A 13,829-nucleotide genomic window follows, 5' to 3' on the forward strand; every position below is an offset into this window, starting at 1 on the left:
ATCCTGATAAAGAGGGTTTCAGTCCATGATCTATAAAATTAAAATCTGAACCTCTGACCAAAAAAAGAGATAAGGGAAGATCTTCATCATCTCGAATCATGATCCGGATATCTTGTGCTTTCCAGATAGAGGAAGTAAACCACGAGGGTAATAACATTTTATAAATATGAGATCAACAGCCACAATTAAATATGTACACTTTCTTTATATTGTTACTCTGCTCGATCATAGACTGATTTGAGCGTTAAAGACCCAACCGTTCTAAAAATTTGAAGCTTGAAACCCAGTCCATCAACTCATTCCGGAGGTTGTGTCAACCATACGAGCAGAGCTGAATGTTATGAGCAATAATATAAAACTCTTCAAATATGAAAACTTGCTACACTTAGGTACTACCACTATACAATAAATTTACTTCAAAATCTCATTTATCAGAAAGAAAAAAATGCCCATAACACTCTTGACACAAATTCGTGATTGTGTAATAAAATTTGTAACTTATCACTAAAATTTGTAATCGATTACAAATTTTAGTGATAAGTTACATATAAATTTTTTAGACAGTTACAAATTAATACTAGTGTAGGCTATACCACCAATTTAGTGATGTATGACAGAATCCTCATTGTTAGAGATGTTTCATGTGAGTCTCACTAAAAATAGAATAATGAACCGAACTTTTTTATGATCAACATAAAACTCGCTAAATAATACTATTTTCCAAAAAAAGTGTGCTCTTAGCATTGCTTGCTAGTTTTTATCAGGGATCAAGCAGCCCACTTTCCTCATCATCTACATTTTCCTGCTCTGTTGTTTTCTGAGCTAGCTCCACTGCTCTCTTAGTTTGCTGCCCCCAATCTGTTTGAATCAATGCATACACCATCATACAAACACAAGAAAACTGTGCTGCTAACATTCCAAACCACAACCCCACCAATTCATATTTGTAGATGAAGGTAGCAAAAACAGAAACTGGCAACCCAATTAGGTAAAATGCACACAAGTTTATTCTAGCACCCAAGTAAGGACGTGCTGTCCCTGATAAAATCCCACATGATGCTGTTTGAGGCCAGTTGAAAATTTCACACAGCCCCATAATTGGAAGTATAGTAGCAACCATGTCAACAACTTGTGCCTCATCAGTGAAAAGTCTTGCCCAGCTCTTCCTCAGAGAAATCAACAAAATCAAGGCTAAGATGGAAAGTGCAAATGCTATGACAAACCCAAGTATGGCTGTGCTTTGCGCTCTGGAGGGTTGCCCTGCACCTAAGGAGTGACCAATTCTTGTTGTCAAGGCTGCACTAAGAGAAAATGGGAATGCATACAAGAATCCAAGTGTTTGAATGAGTATCCCCATGGTAGCAACTGTGGTTTGTGGATTGCTTAACGTGCCACAAAGAAAGAGCATGATCTCATACCACCACCACTCCAAGCACACAGAAAGGCAGCTAGGAATTGCTAGGCTCAGCAATGGTCTCCACCCATGGAAAGCTGATGAGAGAAAACTAGCTCCCTGCCATGGTTTTATTGGTTTCTTTGAGAAAAAAAGATAAAGCAACAAACCTAGAATTATGTTTATAGAGTTTAAACCAGTGGCTAATGCAATTCCCTTCACCCCTAAATTCAAGTATGTGGCAAAGAAATAGTTGATGGGGAGGTGCAACATTGCTGCACAACATGCTGTTATAGTAACTGGGGTGGTTATGCCTTGGGTTCTCAAGAAAGTCCTCAGTGGATTGAGGTGAGCTTGAGCTAGCAACTCTGGGATAGAGAAGATCATGTAAACTTGGGCAACTTTTGTGACTTGAGGGTCTTGACCTAGCATTAGAAGGATAGGTTCCATGTTCAGCCATAAGAGTGAAATGGGGATGGTAACAAGTAGGAGGAGACAGAGTGTTCTGTAAAAGGTTTGGCTGAGAACTGACCATCTCTTGGCTCCATAAGCTTGGCAACAAATGGGATCCATTCCCATGTTGAGTCCCTTGAGGATTGAATTGGCAGTGATGTTCGCGAAACCAAGTCCAAGTGAGCCTCCTGCTAGCTCTACTTTCCCTTGGCGACCTAAGAAGAGCATGGTCACAGCAGATCTAGAGTACATCATAAGACCAGTCATTACTACAGGACATGCAACCTTTGCAAGAGATTGCAACTCTTCCTTCACCTGCATGCAATTGCATTTCTCATATTTGTCAATAAAAGCATGTGGATACCAATATGAGAAATTTTATTTTACCTCACAAACAGAACCTAATACTTATCATTAAGGTTTTTAATATATGTTCTGGTAGCAGGCGATTAAAATAACTAAGCTAGATGCTTGCTCAAAACAACATCTAGTCCAGTGTTGATCTACCTTCTGGAAAGCACCCAATTGGTTGCAAATGGGTGTATAAGATCAAATTGAAGGTTGATGGATCAAACATCTTTTATAATTCATGTTCTGAGGTGTGAACTGGTATGTATTGTGATACAAAAAAACTACCCAAATAGTACCCAAATTTCGGTGTGTATTGTGTACGTAGTTTCAAGTACCCAAGAGTACCGGTACCGGATACGTACCGGCTACGGGTACGACGACCAAACTAGAGTATCTCTATTTAATTCCTATCTCTCTTCGTTCACAATGCCACCCACACTCTGGCATTGAGGTGTGAACTGGTAAAGATGTGCCAGAAATTTAGAGAATGAAACAATTGATAAATTCCAAGTTTAACATCAAAGACATATTTCTTATACATTTAGTTTTATGCAATTGTTGCCAATTTCTTCCTCTTCTTAGCTTACAGATTGTGCTTAAAATATGCATATGGCGATGGCTACGGTGCCTTAGCTTGCAAATGGTGTATGAGTGCATAGTTAAAAATTGACAAATTTGCCCTTAAAATTAGTGTTATGGAGGTGAGAAAATATCATCTTACACACATACATTACTTGAAAGGCTCATGTATTATAGCCTCCACATCATTTTTCACCGCATGTCTTCATGTTATATATCACTTATTATGGGAAGAAAAAATTATTTCTAACTCTAGAAGATATGATGTGATAAGAAAAAGAAAAGATATGAAGAAAATTATCACAAATAACATGAAAGTGTGTAAATGTATCAAAATTATATTTGCTTATAAAAAAATCAAAATTATATTTATGACATTACTTTGTACCTTATAAATACAAATGGGTTTAGTAGGAGGAATTTATTACACAAGCTATTTTTGACATGTAATAGCAGGTTTTTCCGGTTTTTAAAAAAAAAATAAAAAAATACAGATTTATTAATTACAATAATTAACTGTTGGGATTTGCTCATTATCTTATCAGTTATTTGAATTTAATTTAAGAGGATTGTGATATGGGTGTAGAGGGATTGTATCTTATTTAATGAGTTTAGATAAGACTCTATCTTATCTTATCTTATGGGTTTAGATAAGATTATATCTTATCGGTTAAGATTATCTTATCTTGTAATACTAGAGTTAGTAGTGTCCTATAAATAGATAAGGCCTCTAACACTAAAAGTGTGCTAGTGTGCACCAAGTGTGTGCGGAGTGCGTCACAATTGGGTGGTGTGCAAGTGCGCCGCAATTTGGCGGTGTGCGAGGGCACATAGCAATAGAAACTGCTATTGTAAACACAATTGATTATTGAGAATCAATAAAGGGAGCTATAGCTACTCTATAGCCGCAGAGGTAGGCATAATTGGCCGAACTGCGTGAACAAAGATTCTGTGTGGTTTATTCGTGCTTTCTCGCTCTATCGTACTGTCTGAATCAAGTTGTGTCTTTCTTTTCTCCTCAACATTAACCTCTGATAATTTTAATTAAATTAAAAAATAAAATAAAAAACATAATATATCTTAATCATTTTTTAATTAATCCTTAGTCTTATCATCTTCCACCCAAACATTATCTTCATCATTCATTTTCTTCCAAATCTGTCATCTTCATCCATTTTCTTCATCATCATTTCTTCTTGCTTCTTACCATATTAAACCCACTAAACCCAAACTCACCCAGAACCCATTTACCACCACCGCTCCAAAACCCATGATTCTCTTCTTCTTCTTTTTCATCATCATCATCATCAACACTCTTCTTCTCCTTCTTCGACGTGTTCTTCCATGCTCAAACCTTCTCTTCCAGATTTAAACAAACCTAACTCAGATTTAACACCAAATTTAAATCTGGGTTTGTTCGAAGGTTTTAGATCTGGAAGCTTGAAGCTTTTCTTTCAGATCTGAAGAAGAATAAGTAGCCATGTCAATTTTCCCCCTTTCCTCTTTCTCTCTGTCTATAATCATCTCCCTTTACAATTACAGAAAAAAAAGTTTTTCCTTCTCCCACTCACCCGTCCAACCCACCTCTACAAAACGCAATAAAACCCATCCCACTCACTCACCCATCCATTTTCAGGAAACACTTTCAGAAAGGGTGAGAAGAAAAACACAGAAAACAACAACCCATAAGAAAAACACATAACTATGGTTGGCACAGATATGAAATTCCACAGTGGTTGTGAGTGAGGGCGGAGATTTTTGATCTATATGCTTCTTCTCAGGGTTGCGATTGGGGGTTGGGTTGGGGATTTTGGTGGTTTGGGGTGATGGGTTATGGGGATGAGGTTCTGGGCGGGGGTGGGTTCGATGGTCTGGGGATGTGGTTCTGGGTGGGTTGGCGGGGTTCTGGGTGGGGGTGGGTTGATTGGGTTCTGGGTTTCTGGGTGGTGTAGGGGTGGGTTTCTCCGATCGGATCTGCCAGGACGTGCTTCTTCCATGGGTTTTGGGGGTTGTGACAGGGATGAAAGGGAGTGGGTTCTGGGTTTGAAAGTTTTTGGGTTGAGGCTTGGATGAGGGGTGGGTTCTGGGTTTATGGGTGAGGGTGAGGCCTTGGCTTGGTGATTCGATTTTGGAATAACAGCAAATGGGTTCCAGGTTGTTCTAGAATAATGAAGATGATAATCAATAATTTATTTATTTTCAGTTTTTTCTGTTGTGGGAGAATAAAGATGAAGAAACAGTGATATAATTGATGGTGAATAAATTTAATTAAGGATAATTTTTTTGAAATTAATTAAAAATAAATGTTTAATTAAGAAAATATGTTTTTTATTTTTTTTTTAAAAACCTGTTATAGTGGGTCAAAAGGCCAATGTGCAACCTTGCACAATTTTTTACTTGTGTAGGTTAAATTTTTCCGGTTTAGTACCCTTTAACCTTTTGTGTAAAACAAGTCACTTAGGCTATGTTTGGCATGCCATTTCAGCTAGCTTATAGCTTATTTGACTAGCTTAAAGCTTATTTGACTAGCTTTAAAGCTCTATAAAAATGTTTGGTGAAGGAGCTTATTTCAATAGCTTAAAGCTTTAAGCTATAAGCTATCTCAGGTAGCTTAAAGCTTAAAGCTTATAACTTATTAAATATATTCTCATTTTTATCCTTACTATTTTATCAAAATTTCACCTTTAGTCTTATATGTTTTCTACTAAACCTATTTACCTACTCATTTTCCGATGTACCAAAAAAAAATTTTATTTATTTATCAGTTATCACACTTGTCTCATATGTACATCGTTCCCGCATAGAAATAATTACTACTTCAGAATAAAATAAATAATTTTATATTACAAATTACAAATTATTTGTTTTATTCTATTTAATTTAATAAAAATATAGAAAAGTAAATAAGTAAAAATTAATATTATATTTTTAAGATGATAAATAATTTGAGTGAAATTAAAAAAATTTATAATAATTTTAATATTAATATCATATAGGTATTAATGTGAAAATAAATTAATGTTAAATATAAAAAAATTATACAAGTATGTCCTTTTATGTCATTTTACAATTTCAGCTTGTTCAACAACTAGTTTTACCAAACACTTTTGTTCAAATTACGTAGCTTTTCAGCTATCAGCTATCAGCTTTCAGCTAGCAGCTTTCAGCTAGCTTATCAGCTTTCAGCTTTCAGCTAGTTTATCAGCTTTCAGCTTTCAGCTAGCTTTTCAGCTTTCAGCTTTCAGCTTTCAGCTAGTTTATCAGCTTTCAGCTTTCAGCTAGCTTTTCAGCTATCAGCTAGCTTTTCAGCTTTCAGCTAGCTTATCAGCTAAACGTGCCAAACATAGCCTTACTCTCAAAGATGAAATGAATCAATAAGTTAAAAAATTATCTTCTGAGTTTAAAAGGGCACGGAAATCGCTTCGTTTTATTTCCATCAAAGAAATAAGGTAAGCTTTTTAGACATAGTATAAGATAGTATGATCATAAATCACCTATAATAGGGAAAAGAAAAAACAGGATATTCATGAATTATGCATCACGGATTTGTAACACCATGAATGAATCACAATACATGGTTATGATGAATCATATGCATGCGCTGAATATTATAGTAATGATAATAATATAGAATAGTACACTGCTGACTCAGCTTGACGACAATGAAAAGTAAGAACATGGATTTTGGAGATGGGGGAAAACCGAAATCAGATTCATGGGTATGTCTGCCATTTGTGATTTGAACTGGATGCAAACCAGTAGTTCTGAGTTCTGATTTTATATTCTCTACAATTTTGGAGATGCGTTCTATCTAGATGGAGCTGAAGAATACAAGTTACGTTAGATTGAAACTTAGAATAGAAGCAGCCTGCAATCTCTTTTCAACACCCACTTTCTTATGAGAAAAAAAGATGATGCACTGCGTCAATTAATTAGATTTTAAAGATGTGTCACATCAATTAATGAAATTAAATAAAAAGAGAGATTTTCTCACATCTTTGAAATTTGATTGGTTGATGATGTAAAAAAACTTTACATCATCAGTGCATAGAAATTAAACACATTTCTTGTTAATCGGTTGAAATTTATGAGTGTCATTCAATTAAAAATGTGGACTTTTGATGAATTTTAACATATCAATAAATATGTTTAAAATAGTGTTAAAATGAATAATACTAAAAAAAGATTTTAGATAGGAAAGGATCGAAACCTAGGTCATCCTCACATTGGAGTTCTCATCTCACAAGCTTGAGGCATCTTGAGAGGATCTAATTTCATTTAAGAAGAATGTGTTATTATGTCTATCTTGCTTGAGCAGTAGTAGTATTTTTAGCTCCCTTCCGTAGAGGATTTTGACCAACTTTATTTTTGAAGATCAAGATTGTTTTATGAAAAATTAATTAATTGAAAAAGTTTAACTATTAATGATGGCGAGTTGTTTTATGTGCCGGAGAGATATGTTATTTTTTAAATAATGGTAAATTTATAAGGCAAGTGTGATGGCATTTTAAAAAGTCGACTAATGTGTTCAAAAGAGGGTGATCCCTAATATGCACAATTTTTTAAAAGGTGTAATTTTACATCACTTGCATTAACATACTATAATAGGTCAACACATAATTTTTAAATTTTTTTTTAACATATAACAAATTTTTAATGATATTTATTAAAAAAATGTGTTGATCTGCTATAACCAGTCAAAGCAAGTGGTGTAAAATTATACCACTATAAAAGTGATGCATATTAGGAAGAACCTCAAAAGAGCCTGTTTGTTATTTTTATTTCCCTCATTCCGAGATAACAAAACGAAGTTAAGCCCAACTCTCTCTTCATGCTCTTGCCATGTCATATAAATTTCGGTTTTCTTTTCTCCAACTATAATACAAACAGGTTAATAGTGGGTACCAGTGTTATTAAGCTCGGCTCGAACTGGCCGGTTTGGCCGGTTGAACCGGGAACCATACCCTTGATCGGTTCGAGTCGAGCAACAGATTTGAGATGCAATCGACTTGTCTTGAACCGGCATGGTTGGTAAAAAAACCGGTGACCCGGAGTTACGGTTGGACCGGTAAGTTTTTTTTTCTTCTTAAAAACTTCAAATTCCAAAATGATTTCGTTTTGCGAATTGCGAGTTAGGGTTGTTTTGCATAGATAGAGATAGGGCTATGTGCGTTTTCAATCCAATTCATTCACGCCGCTCCTCCACTCAGGTTTCGGTTTCCACTTTCCACGCCGCTCATCTCCGTACGTCGTCGTCCCACCATGTCGCACCGCTCCGCTCCTCGCCTTGTCCTCCATCTTCGCCTCAAGTGAGTTGTTATGTTATGTAGCTCTTGATCAAGTAACTCAAACCTTCACTAAAGTTCCAGCAACAATTAATTATGTCTATAAAGAGTTTATAGAAGTACGTGTAATAGGAAGATCTTAGAAGCAATTAACCTGACTTGGATGAAACTTTGTCTCCCTTTCCTACTTGGACATGAAGAAACTTGACATTGTTATTGTTATATTTATCATTTGTTAGCTTATTATGTAACAAGACCTTAGTTGTTGAACTCGATTTTAAACTTGTTTATGCGCTTTTTGTTGTGATTAAAACGTAAAACCGATGTTGTTTGATAATGTTTAAAACTTATTTCAGTTATTTGTGAGTTGTGACATTTTTTTGTGGTAAAATATTCCATATGTTGCTTTTGTGTGTATGGTATTTGTTATGGTATATATTATGAATTTTTTGAAAAAAAATTTAGTGTCAAACGATTCAATGTGTGACCCAGTGATCAGACCAGTGACTCATTGACCCAATGCCCTGACCGAGTCGATCACTAGACTGAATTTAATAACACAGGTGGGTATAGAGTTTCTTACCCTATACTTTCACTTTTTTTTAATGAGTCTGTTAGTATATTATAACTTGAAAACCAAGTGAGCAAACATCAATATACCTTATGAGGAGCTACTAACCTACTATGACATTTTTGAATAAGGAGTATCTTAATGAACTACAATTCAAAATTTGTTAATATATATACTACGTAAAAATTGCTAACACACTCATTTTGTGTCTTTGTGTTAGTGGAGGGAAAGGGGGGAGGGGACTTTTAGAGGATTTAAGATTGTGATTGATTAATCCTAGACTTTTTTTTTTTTTTGAAATGATTACTCCTAGACTTTGAATGCTATGTTTGTAGGGAAAGAAAAAGGAAGGAAGGAAAAAGAATAGGAAGAAAAACATACAAATTCTAATGCATGTTTTCTCATATGGTCAAGGAAAAGAAAAGGATGAAAATTCTACACGAATATCAATACACTTTTCTTTTCTTTCAATTTTGGATGGAAATTAAACTAAGATGATATATGGTGTAAGTGCTAATTTGCTAAAATGGCATTCATTTTATGTTGGGTTTTAATACATTCACACATTATTTTCTTTTCCATTTCATTTTCACCATTATTTTCATGACATCACTCATTTCTCTCTCTTCTTTTCATATCTATCTATATATAGGTGTGAGTGAATTTGTGGTTTTAAAGATAAATTTTTCCTTTTCTTATTATTCTTCCCGTGAATATCATTCTGATCATATTACTCTTATAATTTAGAAGGAGTAATGACTTTCGTGCACATACTTAAAGGACACACGGGTTTATGTTTTGATTCTGCCTATTAATTATGAGGTTTTCACATATTCTTAACTTTCACCTGTTAAAACAAAAATGTGAAAAAAATACCAACAAAAACATGCTCAGAAGTCAGAAGAAGCAAAACACAATGAGAGAAGTAAGAAGGTGTTGTTGTGATGAGGGTAACTAAATTAAGATCCACAGAAGGGTGAGATAGATTGAAATAGTTACAGTTGGGAGAGACAACTACAATTTTCTGGTCGAATAGGTGATGACATCCGTGCCAAAGAAAAAGAAACAATGAGAGAGAGATATAATTTACGAACCTCAGAGATTTTAAGGTTAGGGAGCAGTGGAGTGAGGTGATAATGTAGGCGTTGAAGAAGGCCTGAGCCAGAGTTGCAAGCTATTTCGCCAGCTTCTGCTGTTCCCATTCTGTCTTCATGGTATTCTCCGACCTTTGAAGTCACAGGCTCAGCATTTATATTTCCTCGAGATTCAGCCGCAGCACCAGTGCACATGTTTATCAAGAAGCTAGCTTTTACAATACAACAGCAATTTCAGGCATCGTGTCTTGTATCATGTCGTCCACATTTTAAAACCATTCCTAATGCAAGAAAACACATTGATCCTTTCCATCCCCGAGGGCCTCAATGGTAAGAGAATTAAAGGTCTTAAAAGTGATGAAAAGAAGATAAAAAACAATTATCAACTTGGTTTTGAAATGATTGAGTGCTTAAAATAATTGGAAAATGTTATATGAACATACGGACAATAGCGACATACTTCGGATACACAAGTTTTGTGACAATTTTCAACGTCAAAAAATATATGCATGATGCGTTATTGTGGCGGTTTCAAACCATCACAATTATGCATGATGCTTTTTTGTAACATCAGCCAAAAATCGACACTACGATGATTTAGCGTTGACTTAACGTTGTTGTCAGGACATTGTTTAAAATGGTCGAAGCAAACTTGCTGAGTCAGCTGACGCAAGGTTTTATTGTCGATCAAGTCGACTCTAAACCCGACGTAGCTGTTTGAGCCACTTACCGGTGCTACCGTTCTACAGTTGGCGTCAGTCGTAAAACCGACTCTAAGCTTTACTACGTAGTTTCGGTTGCGGCCAAAGCTTATAAGGAAATAACGGGAAAAATGAAATAACTGAAATATAATGTAAAACTCAAACTGAAAAACTTACCAATAATCTAAATGGACGAAAATAGGTAAAAGAATCTCATAATCCTTCTCGACAATTTTGTTAAGTTTTTCAATTCATTAGAGTTACATTATATGCTAAGGTTATTTCATTTTTTTATCTTCTTAATTCATTGATTTTCACTTTTGCATACAATACATCTTCGCTCACTTCTGCATAATAAAAATACAATCTTAACCTAAAATAGAAAATACATCAAAGTAGAGAAAATATCAAAGTACTAGAATATCCCTATAAGTTGTATCATTTCATCAAATGAGCCAAGGTCCCTTACAATTGGTCACTCCCTCCTATTTATAGAGTTCGGGCACTATCTCTTGGGCCAATTGGGCCTCCGAAGCCAAGGCCCATCTTAAGGTTAGGGCCCCGCCTCGGGGCGGGCTATATGCTAGGCGTTGCCCCCCTAGGGGCTCGCCCAGTCCACTAGTCCAAAAGACACCGAGCTCGAAGTATGAGAGCTAAGTGTGTCTTTTAAATGCCTTTACATATGCCCTATAATACACTGGGATTTGAGCTGCCAACAAGGCTTGAGAAAAGAGAAGCAAACTACGTTGCCAACATGGCGTGAGCAAAAGGAAACTAGCATCTTTAGTCATCCAGTCCACTGACTTGGCGAGCAACTTGAGCCGACAAGTCCACAAGTCCACAAGCGGCGAGCAACCCGAGCCGGCAAGTCCATAAGTCCACAAGCGGCGAGAGCGATCGCTCCGTACTGGCGGTCAGCTGGAACAGGTGCATGATCGTCCGCCGGCGGGAAAGGTGGCAAGCATTGGTCACGTGCCGATCACCCAAACGTTGATGGTATCACCTATCGGGCGATGATGTTTGGCTATTACAGTGGCGAGGCCTTTCGCGCTTTCCCCTATTTCAAAAACCCTTCGAATCCTCAACTGCCCCACGTGATGCGTCAGTTACATCAATTTCCCTCTTTCTCCGGAAACGTCACTTCTCTTTTCATAACCGTCCCATCTTGCGCAGTAACTCCCCATTACATCCCATCATGCGCAATAACTCCCCATTACACGCAACCCATTTCCCCAAAATACCATCATGACTCCCAACCTTCCACACGTGTCCAACATGCGTCACTCTTCCGGCCCTTCCCCCTTCCCTATAAAAACCCTCCTTCCCTACAAACATCCCTTTCCAAAACCTCGCTTCACCTCCCTAATCGCTTACCAAACCCCCTCTGCCAACTTCCGTTCCGAGCCGTTGCTTATCACCCTTTCCGCTACCCACTCTTCACATCTTACTCCGGTGAGTCCTACTGCCTTTATCTTTGCATCATATACATACTCATCTTTTCCTCTCTTTCATTTCGCTGTCTTCTAAAAATGGCTTCAAATCCTACCTCCCCCAATCACTCCTCTTCCTCCTCCGGAAGCGACCCCGACTCCACCGCCGCCGGCGGCCTCCGTTTAGAGGTCCCAGAGATCCCTTCTTACCGATTAAAAACCTTTGCCACTCTGCCCCTTCCAGTCCAAAATGCCCCCACCCACGAGGCTATAGACCAACCTTCCATTTTCCAGGATAGCGATCTCATTGTGCAATTCGTGAGCTCCCTGGGTGGTTTGTCTAATGACGATGAGTTTAACGCCAAGCTCCGGATCTGGATTTGCAGTTCTGAGGATCGCCCCTGGCTTCATAAGCTAAACGGCGACGTAAAGAGATCCCACTTTTTCTTTGCGTACGAATACATGTTTAGTGAGCTTGGAATCAGGCTTCCCTTCTCGCCCTTTGTCCAAACCGTCCTCCGCGACATCAACGCGGCTCCCTGCCAACTTCACCCCAACGCCTGGGCCTTCATTCGGTGCTTTGAAATCTTATGCGCCGCTGTTGGCATCGCCCCATCCCCCACCGGTTTCTTCTACCTCTACGATGTTGACCCCAAGTCCATAAAAAACAAAGGATGGATTTCCTTGAAGGCCCGGGCCGGCCGGAAGTGCTTGCATCCCCACATAAGTAACGCGAAGTCCTCCTTCGCGCGGAAGTACTTTCGTGTGGCGGTTCACCCCGCCTACCCAGAGGCGTTCACCCTTCGGGACGGGACCGCCCTTTTCCCTCTTTACTGGACGGAGAAGCCCAATGGGATCACCGATCCTTCAGAGGAATCTTTGTCCGCCAACGACAAAGCCTTTCTTAATCTCCTTGCCCCACTTCCCATCCTTGACTGCACAACAGTCCTTGAGGGCGCTGACCTCTCAAGAACTCCCAAATATTTAGGTTGTCCATAGCTTACTTTTATTGTCAACATTTTCTTTCTCGTCTCCTATGCTGTCACTGACCCTTTTTTATTGTTACAGAAGATATGAACTTCACGAACGCCGAGCTCCTGAAGGCTCGCGAGAGGAGAATGGCCCGCTTTTCCCCAAAGTTCAACGCTGAGGGCGATGGGAAAAAACGGGGCGGTGCCGAGAACCAAGGTGAGGGCGCCAAAGCCCCTAAGAGGAGAAAATTGGTCAAAGCCTCCTCCGTCGCCGGCACTTCAAACCCTGGCGCTCAGCCCACCACTGCCGCTGCATCCAAAGGCAAAAGTGTTGCTAAAGCCTCCGCCGCCGCAGCTACCGAGACAACCACTATCCCGGCCTCCAAATCTGCTACTGCGGACGTGGCCTCCGCAGCCGCCGCCAAGTCCACTACCGTAGGTGCTACAGCTGCCTCCACCGGTGCCGCAACTACCTCTGTTGATCAGTCACCAACCGCCGACACAACCGCCAACATCTCCCAACCCTCAGCTGTTGAGGAGCCCGTCACCATTAATGCCACAACAGCTGCCGCGTCGTCTGATGCTCCTGCCGGGGAGAAAAGAAAAGAAAATGAAACCCCCCAGTCTCCTCCCCGCCAGGACGCACCTCCTAGCCCGCCCCCAACAGATGATGGGTGCTCCGTGTCTTCTCCACCTCGCCGCGAAGAGGGACCCTCTGATGTCGCCGCTACCCAGATCGAGCAGGCTCCTGGTAAAGAGAGCGGTTCTTCCAGCTACTACAACATGCTTCCCAACGCCATTGAACCTTCGGAATTCTTGCTTACCGGCCTCAATCGCGAAGTCATAGAGAAAGAAGTTTTGAGTCGGGGCATTAATGAAACCAAGGAGGAAACTCTTGCTTGTCTCCTACGCGCTGGGTGCATCTTTGCTCATGCATTTGAAAAGTTCAACGCCGCCACCGTCGAAGCTGAGCGGTTGAGGACCGAGAGCGCTCAGCACCA

The 13,829-nt window shown here is 39.0% G+C and overlaps 1 protein-coding gene across 1 annotated transcript; it reads right to left on the reverse strand.

Annotated features, from left to right (window-relative positions):
• Positions 1-696: 696 nt before the first annotated feature.
• Positions 697-10,034, reverse strand: LOC130742485 (protein DETOXIFICATION 53). Its single transcript, XM_057594588.1, has 2 exons — positions 9,727-10,034; positions 697-2,161 (listed from the first exon to the last, which is right to left on the reverse strand). Exons 1-2 carry the CDS (start codon positions 9,919-9,921, stop codon positions 761-763), a joined length of 1,596 nt encoding a protein of 531 aa, XP_057450571.1. The 5' UTR covers positions 9,922-10,034; the 3' UTR covers positions 697-760.
• Positions 10,035-13,829: the final 3,795 nt, after the last annotated feature.

The sequence above is a fragment of the Lotus japonicus genome, chromosome 3 (genome assembly GCF_012489685.1).
Source record: "Lotus japonicus ecotype B-129 chromosome 3, LjGifu_v1.2".
Lineage (NCBI taxonomy): Eukaryota > Viridiplantae > Streptophyta > Magnoliopsida > Fabales > Fabaceae > Lotus > Lotus japonicus.